This window comes from Neopelma chrysocephalum, unplaced genomic scaffold (genome assembly GCF_003984885.1).
Source record: "Neopelma chrysocephalum unplaced genomic scaffold, ASM398488v2 Primary Assembly neopelma1_124, whole genome shotgun sequence".
Classification (NCBI taxonomy): domain Eukaryota; kingdom Metazoa; phylum Chordata; class Aves; order Passeriformes; family Pipridae; genus Neopelma; species Neopelma chrysocephalum.
Genome location: NW_020897786.1, coordinates 1,511,176 through 1,524,394, shown reverse-complemented (window position 1 = coordinate 1,524,394; position 13,219 = coordinate 1,511,176). Strand labels below are relative to the sequence as shown.

The window sequence follows — 13,219 nt, the reverse complement described above, 5'->3', positions numbered from 1 at the left end:
CCTGCTCAGGACCAGACTCCCCTTGGTTGGCAGCATTTCAGGAGCACATGAAGTGTTTGCATCTGGTTCTGTTATATTCCCCCCTTTTGAATCTGCAGTTTTATCTCTTCATTTGAGTAGTTAAAAATCAGCATAATCCAGAATGCATCTAGGAAAAAAGGTGTGAAAATTTAATGAAGAGCCATCATTGAAATCTTCAACCCTAATACCTGTTTTTGGTGGCAGAGCTTCATTGCCAAAGGTGGATAACAAATCCATATCTCACCTGGAGTATTTTTGATAGCTGCTGGTCTGTAGAACAATTAAAACTTTGCCAAAGAGACATATTCCACTTAGGAGAGGCATTCCTGATGGCAGGTGTTCATACAAATTAATTACACCGTATTAATTAGGAGATTTTGACAGGTACAGGGAAGCAAAGGGAGGACTGGGTTAGCTGTACTTGATTCAGTCTAAATGAGTGGAATTGGAGGCAAAGGTCTTAACAGTGCACAGGAATAAAATCTCCAGAACTTTCCTAAAGGCCTGAGTGGAGCAGTGGAATACCTGTGCTGGGCTGAGAGGCTTTACAGGGTGGTTTTTGCTGTCCCTACAGACACTCTGTAAACCATTCAGTCCCAAAGCAGTTAGATTTGATCTGGATATTCTGAGTTCATAGGGAAAATCGTGTTGATTTTTGCTCTAGCTTTGTAAACTCTCATTTTGGGGCTTTGAGCTGGGCTTTCTCTCTTCATACAAGTGGAATTCACCTCAAGATAGCAACAGCATCAGTTTGGGACAGAACATTGTCCTGCTTGGTGGAGCTGTGCCCTGCTTTGCCTCAGCTATAAAACTGCCTTGTTACAGTTATATTTTCCTCACGGTTGAAAATGTCCTTGGAAATACATTGTTTTTCCCTCATTGGGGTCACCTTGGTGTGTTCCTGTGCCTGTGTCCTGCTTTGCACATCTCCAAGCAGCCCTTGGGCATCACAGCTTCTTGTTCTCTGATTCCTGCAGGCTTTGTTTTCAGGGCCATCTCTACTTGACATTGATGCTTGTTTTCAGCTTTAATCTTCATGCTTGATAGACATAGAAAATGAGCTAAATTAGTTTGTTCTACATGTGATAGGGCTTTTTGTAATTACCTGCATTTCATTTAAGCCTGGTTGTCTCTGTCTTTGAGCTTGGTTTAACATTTGCTTTTGTCATCTCGCACTTATGTCTTCCTCAGGCAAAATGTGGCTTTATGTTTTAAACCCCTTTCTTTAGGCCAGACTTTAACTTGGGGCAATAAATATTCTCCCTGCACTCTCTCCAGTGCCTTTGGCATTGATTCTTTTGCAGCCTAGTGCATCTTGATTAAATTTGAGTAACAAAAGGATATTTGAATCAATAGCACAATCATTTCTGCAACTCAAGGATGATTCTCAGGTAGTGCTTTTTGTATATTCTGTCACTGGTGGGTCACTGCTGGCATATTTTACAATAATTTTTGAGCTCTCAAGATCCTGTTTTTTCTTAATCTGGATTTAGTGCTCTTTCACTACGACATAAATTTTAACAGAGAGTTTACAAATATGAAGAGCCATTAGAATTCTACGTGCAGACTAATATATTTTTCTAGTTTTAGAGCATTAGTCTTTCTCATCTTTATCCACACAACTGGTGGATGAGATCAAATCTGCAATAAACAAACCTCTTCAGAAGTTATTTAAAACTATTGCCACTTCAGGCAGAAAACCATAAATAAATTAAAAAATAAATAAATCGGTTGGAAACATCGTAGTTTACTTGAATTGCCTCTGCATTGTTTTTCTGGCATTCTGGTATATCAGGAAGATTTGTAAAGACCTGGTGAGGGAGATTTAACAGTAGGTTTTCCCTTCTTTTGTGCTTGACAGCAATTAGCTTTCAAAACATCCAAAACCTGAAAAACCCTCCCCCTCAAACACCTCCCTTTTTCTTCTACTGAGGATCACTCTGTGGAACAGAGTAACTCATTTGTGGCTATAATGAAATAAATACAGTTGTCAGCATCGTACAGATAGACAGGAGCAAAACCTCACAACGATCTTTCCTTGGGAGCACTCGAAGGTGCTTATTCCCTTTCTGCTTGTCACCAAGGAATCACTTCGGATTGGGGCTGTTGTGCTGCTTCCCGTGGGTCTGGATGACCTTTAGGTGGGATCTCGGGATTGTTTCCCCTTCCTGCAGCTCCCGAGGGCCGTGCCCTGGGTGAGCTGGTGAGCGCTGGCCTCAGGTGGGCTGTGCTGGGCAGGGCTGGTGCCTTTGAGCTCTCAGGGGTTCCTGCACCCCCTGAGTCCTGCACTTGACACTGCACGAGGAATCGGCTCTAAACACAAATAAGGGCAGAATCTTCGTGTTAAACAGATACAGTGTCATGGCCTCAACCAACTGGCTCCCTGGACTGTTTGTATTGTGATGCTGCTTTGTATTTTGGTGCTGCTGTCTCCAGAATTGTGCAGAACGGGGCCGTGGCAAGGAGGGAGTGCTGTGCTTGGAGAAGACCAAGTAAGGGAAGTGCTGGGCTCTGAAACCTCTTATGTAAGCAGTGCAATCTGTACAGTGTCATTTGCTGTTTGCTTCTGAACAATTATGGAAATCACTGGCAACTCACAAAAAGCAGGAGGACCTCAGTTTCCAGACTCCTGTTGTGTTGCAGGGAGCATTCTCTGTAATAATTAGCCTTTTTTTTTTTTTCCTTTTCTTTGTTATATTTTTTAACATGTCTGTGTGGTACTGGCAGATTTCAGCTCTTTTTGCAGCTTCTGGCTGGATATCTTACTGGGCAGTGGCCCTCTGGCAGCTGGAGTGTAGCTGGAAGCATCACCTCAACTTACTGATGCTGTTTGATGTGCTGCCTTTGCTGTTTGTGAATGAGTGAAAATGCAAAACATTAACCCCAGACTGTCCTTCATAATTTAAAGTTTTTATTAATTTATATGTCGAGGCTGTTTGTCCTTCCACGATTTTATTCTAACCCAAAATAGCTTTTTAAAGAGCATTTTTATCTCTTTTTTTGTCTCTTGGTGGGGTGGGGAGAGACACCAAATCCAGTCTGTGTTTTTAATTTGCATCATGGTGGAGTTACCTGTGCTGATGACATGGGTACTCAGATGAAGGTGGTGTTGTGTGGGAATTTATCATAATCTGAGACGTGTTTTTTTCAAGAGGAAATGTGGGGTTAAAAACTCAAAGCCAGAAAATATTTGATACAGTTGTCCAGTTTAATATTTTAAAATTATTTTTAGGCTTTGTGCAAAAGTTATAAGAACAGCTTAGTGAATCAGAATCAAACCCGAAAGCTTTTGACAGCTTTTTATTCAAATTACGGATACTCCCTTTAATAAGAGGATTTACAGCACTCTCCCATCCCACACGTGTCTGTTGTGGAGCCCCAGCAGCAGAGCAGCCTATGGGCATCCTAAAATATACAGAAAACACACAATTACCACCCTTCAGCCCTGCCACAAAGGCTGGGCAAGAAGTCTTTCTCTTGGAATGGTTCCTTAGTAGCCAGGACAGCTGGAAAAGTAGGATTGAATTGCGGAGTTCGGGTTTGGGGTCGCTCTGCCTTCGCCTTCAGGGATGTCTTGGGCAGGGCAGTTCATCCCCTTTGGGCAGCAGTGGAAATGGGAACCTGGAGAAGGGGCTTTGCTTCCTGGAGCTACTGTCTGAGAGTGGCAGTCCAGTGCTAGGGTGGAAGGGAGGGAAGGAAGCTGTGATCTGTGAGAGAGCTCCGGGAAGAGATGGGAAGGAGCCGGGCTGTGCCTCGTGCCGCTGCTCCAGCCTGGGGGGTGTGCAAACCACGTGGAGCTGCAGCCAGTCTGGCTGTGATTTACACCTCGGTGGGAGTACAAAGTGATCCTGGTTCAGCATCCCCTGGAATGGGGACAGCCCAGCAGAGCAGGATCATGCCGTAGTGCCCTGTGTTACCTCAGAGAGCGGAGAACTGTGGGATCCGTGTCCACACCCAGGGACAGCAGGTTGGCCCAGGGCAGGTAAGGAGGGCACTGGCGTTTCATCCCTCCTGGACTGTTTGCTGGAGGTTTTCTGAGCTCCTTTAGTCCTGGGGTGCAAGGCTGGAGAATCCTGGAGTAAATGAGTTTGTAATGGAAGCAGTTTCTGAGGTTCGTGTGTTTTCTGTCTGTGTTCTTGTAGCTGTCACCTGCAGCTGCAGCACAGTTGCACTTCAGGCAGGACTATGGCAGCAAGGAGCAATTTCTCTGTGTGCTCTAGACACTCTTGGTCTTGTTTTCTTGCCTAAATGGTTCTTTAGAGATGCATCTGTAGTGCAAACTTCCCGTGTGATTGTGTGTCCACACCCAGCTCTTTGTTTCACTGTTTCATTAGTGGGTCAAACGATGGAGAGGTGGGAGATGCTCTTTTTTACACTGTGAATTTTTCTAAGGCTCTAAGTCCACCTTTCCATTTTCTACAATCCATTGACTTGTCTCTCAGTCCCTTTCCTGAAAACAAGCCATGAATTTGAGGAGAGGGAAGAACCAGTGAGTTTTATCAGCTGTGTGGCCCTGTAACTCCACTCACCCATGGGAAGTAGAGAAGAGGAGCACAGCAGTGACAGGTTTTGCTGCATAATCTGTGTCTGGCCAGCTGTGTTCTAATCTTTTAGTTTAAGGAGGGGCCTGGCGGGGGAAGGGACTGGCTTTAAGGCAACACTGTTCTCCATAGATATCTTTGAAAATAGGATTGAAGGACAATTTAGGATGTCTGTGCTCTTAACACGGCTCTGAAGCTGGTAAGTATTGAAGGATTTCATGCCATAATAAGGATATTTTGGCCTGAGCACGAATGTCAGCACGACATCTCTTCTCAGAGTTCTGTGGGCTGCTGAACTACCTTTGGTGCTGTCTGTTCTCTAACAAAACAATTTTTGGGCCTCTGTGTGTTTATACCACCGAATCTCCCTTTCTGTTAGAAGGTTGTGACTCTCCTGGAGCTGGGGTGATCCAGCTACTTCAGGAAAATAGGTCACTTGTGTCTTGGGGAATTCCCTGCCTCAGAAGTCCTAAATAGATGGAAGAGGAGGTCAGAGCAGAACTCACAGTTTAGGGGTTTACCCCTTCTGCCCTTGTAGATAGGTCAGATACAGAAACCTCTTCAGAGAGCGGACATCTGGTCATGAACAGTTAACCCTGGCCAACGACAAGGTCCACACAACTCAAAAGGGCCTGAATCTCCATCAGTCTGCCTGGAGGTCCCTCCTGGCTGCTGTGCAGGTACTGCTGGCACAGATGGACCCTCCAGAGTGGCCAGTATAACGCAGGGTGGGAGTGCCCTGCCCTGACTGTGGCCCTCCATCCACGAGTGCTCCGTGTGTGGTTCTCTATGCAAGTTGTGTTACTGTAGATGTCTTCTCTAACTCTGTTTTCTGCACCTCATTGCTTTGTTGTGTATAAGATCTCTTGTTTTCTGCCGCTCTGTCACTGCGTTTCTGCTGCCCCTCCCTCTAGCTGGGTTTGTCAAGTCGCCCATGTCAGAAACTAAGCTCACGGGGGACGCCTTTGAACTGTACTGTGATGTGGTTGGGAACCCCACTCCAGAGATCCAGTGGTGGTATGCTGAAGTCAACCGGGCTGAGTCTTTCAAACAGCTGTGGGATGGCGCTCGGAAGCGCCGTGTCACCATTAACACTGCCTACGGGGCCAATGGGGTGAGTGTGCTGAGAATAACCCGCCTTACCTTGGAAGACTCTGGGACTTACGAGTGCAGGGCCAGCAACGATCCCAGGAGGAATGACTTGAGGCAAAATCCCTCCATAACATGGATTCGAGCCCAGGCTACTATAAGCGTCCTGCAGAGTGAGTCCGGCACCCACCGTAGTGGCACTGTAGTTCCTAGAGGCAGTCTAGTGACCCTGATCCCGTTATCCCCAACCCTCTGCCTCCCTGTCCTCTTGTGCTGACCCCCAGACCGCTCCTCCACCCGTAGTGCTGACCTTGTCTGCCATCCGTGTCTCTTCTCCTTAGGATCAAAGCACTTGGGAAAATCTGTGGATCTGTTTTAGAGCTTCTGTGTGAACGCGAGCCCGGTGTTGGATTTGTGTTTCTTCCCTACCCCTTTTAGTTTTGTAGAAGGTTTCCAGCCTCCCTGGCTTCTCCACGAGTGCCTTTATATTTGATTTCTGTGTTCTTCCCAGATCTAACCATTTTATTTTGATTTCTTCTGTTCTCTTGGAATTTCTCTGAATGCCTTCTCGCGTGTTTTGGTTGCATATATGCTTCTGTATAAATCCTTCCCTTCCAGTTACATGTCACCTTTAATGTTTAGATTTTTCCATGAAGTCGTGGTGTTTCTTTTCCTTCCTGAACAGCAGCATGTTCCCAATGAGTTCTCTGATGCAGCAGCACTGAAGTGATGCAGCTATTCCTAATCCAGCCTGTGAAAGGAGAGGGGGGAACACCCTCCCCAGAGCTGAACTAACAACTCCAGCTAAATGACTTTCAGCCCAGGAGCCAACTTCTGGCAGCAGAAAAGCTCTCAGGAGCAGAGACCGAGGCTGACCCAGAATTGCTTTTTGTTCTTTGTTGTTACAAGACTTTTCCTGCCTTGAGTTTGTTCTTTAAGCCATCCTGGACGAGTCTGGGAATTGATGCTGTCAGAGTCAGTAGAGAAGAACCCGGTTTTGTTTTGGGCAAGATGTAAAATTCTTGCCTTTGCTGATAGTGAAGCAAATGTCTAAGGAGTTGTAGGTAGAGGGAATTAAATCTGCCGTGTTAGAGGTGCAGGAGAACTCACTTTTTGCATGATTACCCAGTGTCCTAAGGTGACAAAAGAGCAGAGCAAAGCTGTTGTCTTACTCTTGTCCTTTGTGCATAAATAAACCTTTTGTGCACCACCCGGAGTTTTGTCTGGGTACAAAAATGTCAAATCTGTAATTATGCCTCAGTTATGTGTTTGAACACCTAAGAAAAACCCCAGACTCTCCCTAAACCATAGTGCTGCAGTCAGCACTGCTGCATCAGAGACCTTCCCTCTGGAAAATGGAAACAGCATTGATACATGTGGAAAAACAGTGAACCCAATGATGTGGATTGACTTAAAAAATTTAAGTGGCATTGGGTGGTTCAGCTTGAACCTGCTCAGCTTTCAATCCTAATGACTCCTTGATTCCTCCTTGGTCCTTTGAGGTCCCAAAGGACTTGGATTGCTTGCATGACCTACAGCAGCAAGAGCCTGTAATCTTAGGAAATGATACTACCTTGAGATAAAGCCCAGAAATTTGTCTTCTAGGAAGTGATGTCTCCTGGAAATCCCCCTGCCCTGTCCAGACCTGTGGGGTCTCTGGAGAGTGGCGGGTCCTGAGCTCCTCTGGCTGTGTTCAGTCAGCTGGAGTGACCTGCTGAGGGAGAAAATCCTTTTCATATGCAAAGCCAACCCTTGGGAATGAGTTGCTGTGAGTTTTCCATATGCAAAGTGGGTTTTCCCTCTCTCAGGCCATTGGTACTAACCTGCTCCGGGGACTGGAGCTTAACCTTCATCTTCCTCCCCAGTTAACTCCTTGTTGCATCTGGTGTTACTAATTCAGAAATGTGTGGTGACTTCCTTGCCAAGTGCCTTGTGCCCAGGATAATTCTGCTTTCGTGGTGGGGCAAATGTTGAATCAAATACTTTAATGCCTTTACTCTGTAATGTTGTGTATGATAAGAGATCTGACCTGCTACTGCTTGGGAAAGACCCCGTGGACATCCAGCTCCTGCCTGGAAGGAGAGATAAGGCGGGAGAGGGTTTCCAAGGAGGTTGGAGACCTGGAGACCATCTTATCTGAGCCTGCCCAAATTGTCTCAGCTGCTCTATTGTGTGTCTGAACACAATTTGCCTTTGAAGTGGGAATTGTCTCAAAAAACAGTTGGAATTTCCAGTTAATAGTGGCCACTTTGCTGCTGCCAATATTTGACCCCAGCATTGCTGAAAGGAAAGGTCCAGTGTCTCGAAGAGCACAACCTCCACCCCTGTCCTTGGAAGAGATCAAGTGCAGCTTGATTTTTAAAATTTGGCACCCAAGAACTTCCATCTGCCTTCTGTCTCATTCCTAAACTGGAACATGAATTTCACTTATTGGGCTTTCTTTAGTTGGTTTGCTTGGTTTATAACTTTGAAAGCTGGTCTTACATAAAATGGGCAGTTTAAGTTGTTTATAAAGTGACTCTTGTAGGTGATGTCTTCCTCTGGATGTCACTGTCCCAGCAGTATTCCAGTTGCAGTTTGTCTCCTGGAATTAAATCAGGCTAGAAATGCCTGATAGCTTTTTTTATAAACAAAGTACCATAAATACAGGTAAAGGTGAATATGAGACTGCAGTTGCCTTTCATTTTCCTAAACTAAAACTAGAGAAGTTGCAAGTCAGACACCGAATTACTGTTTCAAACACATTGCTGACAATATTTCCATAGCTCTGTATTTTTCTGGGAATGCAAATGAGCTTTTTGTTGGGGATGGAAAAGCACTCAGGGCAGTCCAGTAATATGGCTGTGACACAACAGCTTTGTACTGGAGGACCCAAAGAGATCCTTGCAAGGATGAAATCCCCTGGGTGGGAGGAAGGAGGCAGAAACACAGTTAAAAATGTGTGATAAGAGCAAAATGTCTGTGGGAAGAGTCAAACCCCCTCTGTTCCTGCAGTACCTGCCAGTGTTTCTGCAGGTAAATACCAGCCCTGGGTTTAAATAGCTGTGGAAAGGAGGACTTCTCAAAAAAACCCAACCTGCTGGAGAAGGGATGTACAGGACTGGAATGCTCCATCAGGTTATTGGCAGGTAGATATTTTTTCTCCCTGCCTCTCTGGGCAGTAATTTAAGGACAGAGGAATGTCTGTGTTGGGAATTGTGATGTTTCTGACACAAATCAGTATTTTCCATCCCCCTCGTTCTGTTTCATAACTTGCATTCCAAGTGCTTTGCAGATGAGCAGCCAAAAGACTACATGGATATAACTAAACTTACCCTCCAAATTGTTACCACAAGGTGTAACAGAGTTTACAGGATTCAAACTCCTTTGGCTTGCAGAAATCATGAAGGTGTTGGTTACTGACCCGCTGCCTCACCTCCTGCCCGGAGCGGGGAGAGGCAGCTCCTGCATCCAGAGGGGTTGGTGCTGCCAACCGTGGTCGGAGAAATGAGCAGCTGGCAGCAACTACCTCTGGGGAATCCATTTCACCCTTTAAAGTAAGGAAATAAATCCAAGGCTGAAGGCACAGCAGCACCTGAACAGCAGAGACCCTGTAGTCTTGGCCTTTAGTCCAAGCTGAAACTAGAGCCACTATTAAATTAGGTATTTTTTGAAGACTAACAGCAAGAATTCTTAATTTCTTTTAAGCTCTGTCATCCTGTGTTAGGTGTTTTTTTTACAGAATGCTCGAAACCAGATGTGAGCCATGAGACTTTCCACAGAAAGGTCTTTTTTCCAAGTTTGGGAATAAACTTGTCTCTGACTGTGCCAAAAGTTCACCAGCCGTATTTGTTAGTGAGTGAGAGCCATCTGTATGATTTTAAGCACATGTGGCCATCAAATGTAAGGACAGTGCCCTCATACTAAAATTTGAACACTTCTGAAAGGCTTTCCCCTAAAAAAAAAAGTGAATTTGCTGTTACCAGGTAAGATTGTGAAGTGGAACAGCCTGGGTTCTGTTCCCAGCAAAGTGAGTAACTCCTGGGGTCTGTTTATGCACTGAGGCTCCTTTTTTTCCCCTCCTTCATTAATGTTTATGTTTAAGGTTACTTTAGAGACAAAATAGGTCCAACTCTAACATGCTGTGTAAGGGCTGCTTTCAGCCACTCCTCACCAGGCTCTGCCTTACCCACGCTGGGTGTTGGCCCTGTTTCAGACACCACAGAAGCTGGGCACTGAAATCTCTTGTGTGCACAGGATATTTTCCATTGGTAGATTTTAGTCTGTTTGCAGGGGGAAATCCAAAAATATTATTCAGAAGTCTAAGTTTGAGGGCTGTTCTGTATAGAAAATGGGTTTGGTTTAACCCTCAAAGTAGAGGAATCAAAGTAACAGCCGGAAAGAAGCCTCTGGAGGACAAGCTGGTCTCACGTACACTCACAGGACACGTGTTCTCCTGTGTTGTGGTCAGTAATGTGCAAAAAATCATTAATGGTGTCACCTGGAAATCTGTAGCGATGTGAATATTAGAATAAACCATCTAAATAACTCTCTTCTTCCCATCCAGGAGTGCTGATCCCTAAGGTGTTGCCTTCACTAGTGGTCGGCTGTTTATTGTGGCTTTCTCGATGTCTCCCAACTAGTGCAGTGACATTCCTTGTGTAGTCTCTTTCCCTTCCCGATTCCCCTCTGGATTTTAGACTAGCGTGGCAGTGCCCAGGGAAGGTGAGTTGCTATGTGCTGTCCCCTCGTTTCAGAGCCCCGGATCAACGCCAGCGAGGATGTGGTGCTCCACGTGGCCGGGGTGGCCGTCACGTTGCAGTGCAACCTCACCACCAGCCCCAGCCCCCTCACCGCCAGCTACTGGGTGAAGAACGGGGAGGAGATCCCAGGCACTAGGAGAACCTCCAACACTACAGAATACAAGTGAGTCCCTTGGGAATAACCTTCCTGTTCCACTGGAGAACGCCGGGCTGGCAGACCGGTGGCTTTGGAGCAGGCAATGAGGGGTTGGGTTCCAGGGTATCTAAAGCCTGGATTATTCTGGATCTTGCAATCTGAACTCATGTAGCTCCTCTCTGGGGCACAGACACACAGGGGAGTTTTCTTCCCCCATGTGTGGTCTGTGTCCAGCTCATCCCTACGTGAAGATGGATCCAGTGCGTGTTTGTGTCGTGCAGGGAGGTGCAGCACACAAATCACTGCTGAGGTGGGCTGGTTTAGTCATCTCCTGGCCTTGGGGGATGAGAGAGGGTGATCTCAGAGTTGTTAGTGAAGGTTGTCAGACCACTGCTATGGAATGGTCTCACATCTTGACTGAACCTCATCACTCGTGCCTCTGGCCTGTCCATGCATCCTCACCCTCAGCACTGACCTGTTCCCTGGCTCTGTCCCTTCCATCCAAGGCTGAGGGGAACAGACCCTGCACAGCCACCTCCCTTGTTTCACTGGAGCTTGCACAGAGCACAAATCCTTGGAGGGTTTCCATATTCCTGGAAAGGGACTTCCTTGCAGGGTTTCCATATTCCTGGAAAGGGACTTCCTTGCCGTGGAATTGCTGAGAGCACATGGAGCTTCCTCAGTGATGCCCTCAGAGATCTGTTCTGAGTGTGTGATTTTCTTTCATATTTTCTTCTTTCCACCCATTCTCTTCCCTTGCTGCCAGCATGGACAGCAAATACAGCTCTCAGTTCAGTGTTAGGCCAAGATGAAGAGCACTTGAGGAATGTTTTTAACCACTGCTGGGAACTTGGACTCAACTAAACAGCTCAGCTGCCTGATTTCTGTCTCTGGGATGGCTCTTTACCCACCCTAATGTTGTTCACTGACACAGGATTAAGAAATGTTCAAGGTTTTCATTGCCTTAGCAAAGCAGCCTTTCATCCCCAGGTTTATGGAAGTTGGGTTTAATTCTGGCAAATGTGTATTTTCCCTTTTCCTCTTTAGCTCACTTTGCATTACCTGTTTAATTTTGCAGTTTAAAAATTCATCTCACTTACTTCCATAATTACATCCTGTTACTTCCTCAGTGCAGTGTTTAGCAGTTGCCTTGAGTTTTAAAGGCTTTGCTTTCTTATCTGGCAATTAACTTGATGAGCAGTTTGGTCCAAAAGCACCAGTTCGAGTGGTGCAAAAGGCACTTTGTGCCAGGGTTACTGAAAACTGCACTTTGTTATCCAGGAAACTTAAGGATTGAGGCTGACTTCCCTGTAATATGTTCCAAGACATTTTTTCCTTCAGAATTCCTCTGTAGAGGGAGGATTAAGCTTGGCTTCAGTTTTAACTTCCTGGACAAGAATGTAGTAAAGTGGGCTAGAGTAAGACAGTCGCTGTGTTCCCAGGGAATGGAGGGGTTGTGGGAGCACACTGAAATCCCAGGGACAGCTGGAGGAATCAGTAGATTTACATTTGCAAAACAGATCTTGATTTCCTGATCACTTTGAAGCTGCTTTGCTGCAGGTTGGGGTTTCAGGCTTTCCGTGGCGTTCTGTTCTTGCGCTTGATCTGATCGGTAACTTCTGCTTTCATTTGGTTACTTTTTAAATCAGAAATACCAGATTCTCTCAGTGAGGATCCAGGCCAGCAGTGTCAACATTGCTGTGGTTAAAAGAGGATATTTAGCTCCACCATCTATCTATGTGCTTGGTTAATCTTTTGCTTTCTATTTATTTCCCTTACAAACTTCCAGGTTCTTGGTTTTTCAGTCATTAGCGTGTTGGTTTGTTGTGAGATGTGGTTGGTACTTGGAAGTTCAGTGTTGACCATCCAGGAAGCTTCAGAACTTAGAGGTGAAACTACTTCCCTTAAAAATCCTGCTTCACACAACACTGGAAATGGAATATATCTTTCCTGGTTCTCATTCAGACTCGATGTAGCTGCTCCTGCTGGAAGGCAGTTGTTGGCTAAACAAACTTGTCTGTCTTGAAAACTTTGCAGCTGTATCAGTTTACCCTTCTTTAATGATTGATGGTAATAATACCCCAGTGCCACCGTTGTAGCGTCACACTTTGCAAAGCAGCCTGTGTGGAACTGAAAGAATTCAGTGTCTTACTTATTTCCCTCCACTTTTAAGCATTGACTGATTAAAAAAAGCCGTGGTCAGAGTGTGATTATTTAACTATTAAAGCCCTGAATGCACTTGGGGAGTTGCTTATCTGAAAGAGGCATTAACTTTGTAAGAGACTTTAGACCTTCACCAGCAACTCTGGAAAGTAAGTGCTGTAAACACTCAGAGGATTGTGTTGAACTGAGCAGCTTTTTCCATGTGTCTAAGCGGTTTCCATGTGTAATTAAATGGTTTTATTGCAGGGTTGCTGTTCAGCTGCGTGCTGTTTGCTTAGGGGTTTAAAAAATTAATAATAATAACAGAAAGCCAAGAAGCCTTTTGGTAAAGGGAGGGAGGGATGGGGACAAGAGCTCCGCCTTAGGCTGGGCTCAGAGGGGGTTGTGCCTGCCTACCCAGGCCACTGACTCGAGGAGGACTTGCACCAAACGAGCTGCAGTGCACAATTAACAGGCGTTAATTGAGTTAACAGTGTGAAATCCAGTGAAAAGATCAAAGTCTGGGGTGGGGGGAATAAATTCTGTTG

General features: G+C 45.6%; 1 protein-coding gene across 4 annotated transcripts in view; it reads left to right on the top strand.

Annotated features, from left to right (window-relative positions):
- NPTN (neuroplastin) overlaps nt 1–13,219 on the top strand; it is a 46,424-nt gene that overhangs the window by 16,197 nt on the left and 17,008 nt on the right. The window contains exons 1-2 of one of the 4 annotated variants that reach the window (XM_027697888.1): nt 5,461–5,824; nt 10,388–10,556. In XM_027697888.1, the coding sequence (XP_027553689.1) occupies nt 5,497–5,824; nt 10,388–10,556 (497 nt within the window). In that variant the 5' untranslated portion in view covers nt 5,461–5,496. Of the gene's footprint in view, nt 1–5,460; nt 5,825–10,387; nt 10,557–13,219 lie in introns of those variants that run through there. The other 3 variants (XM_027697887.1, XM_027697890.1, XM_027697889.1) reach the window with 3 other exon arrangements.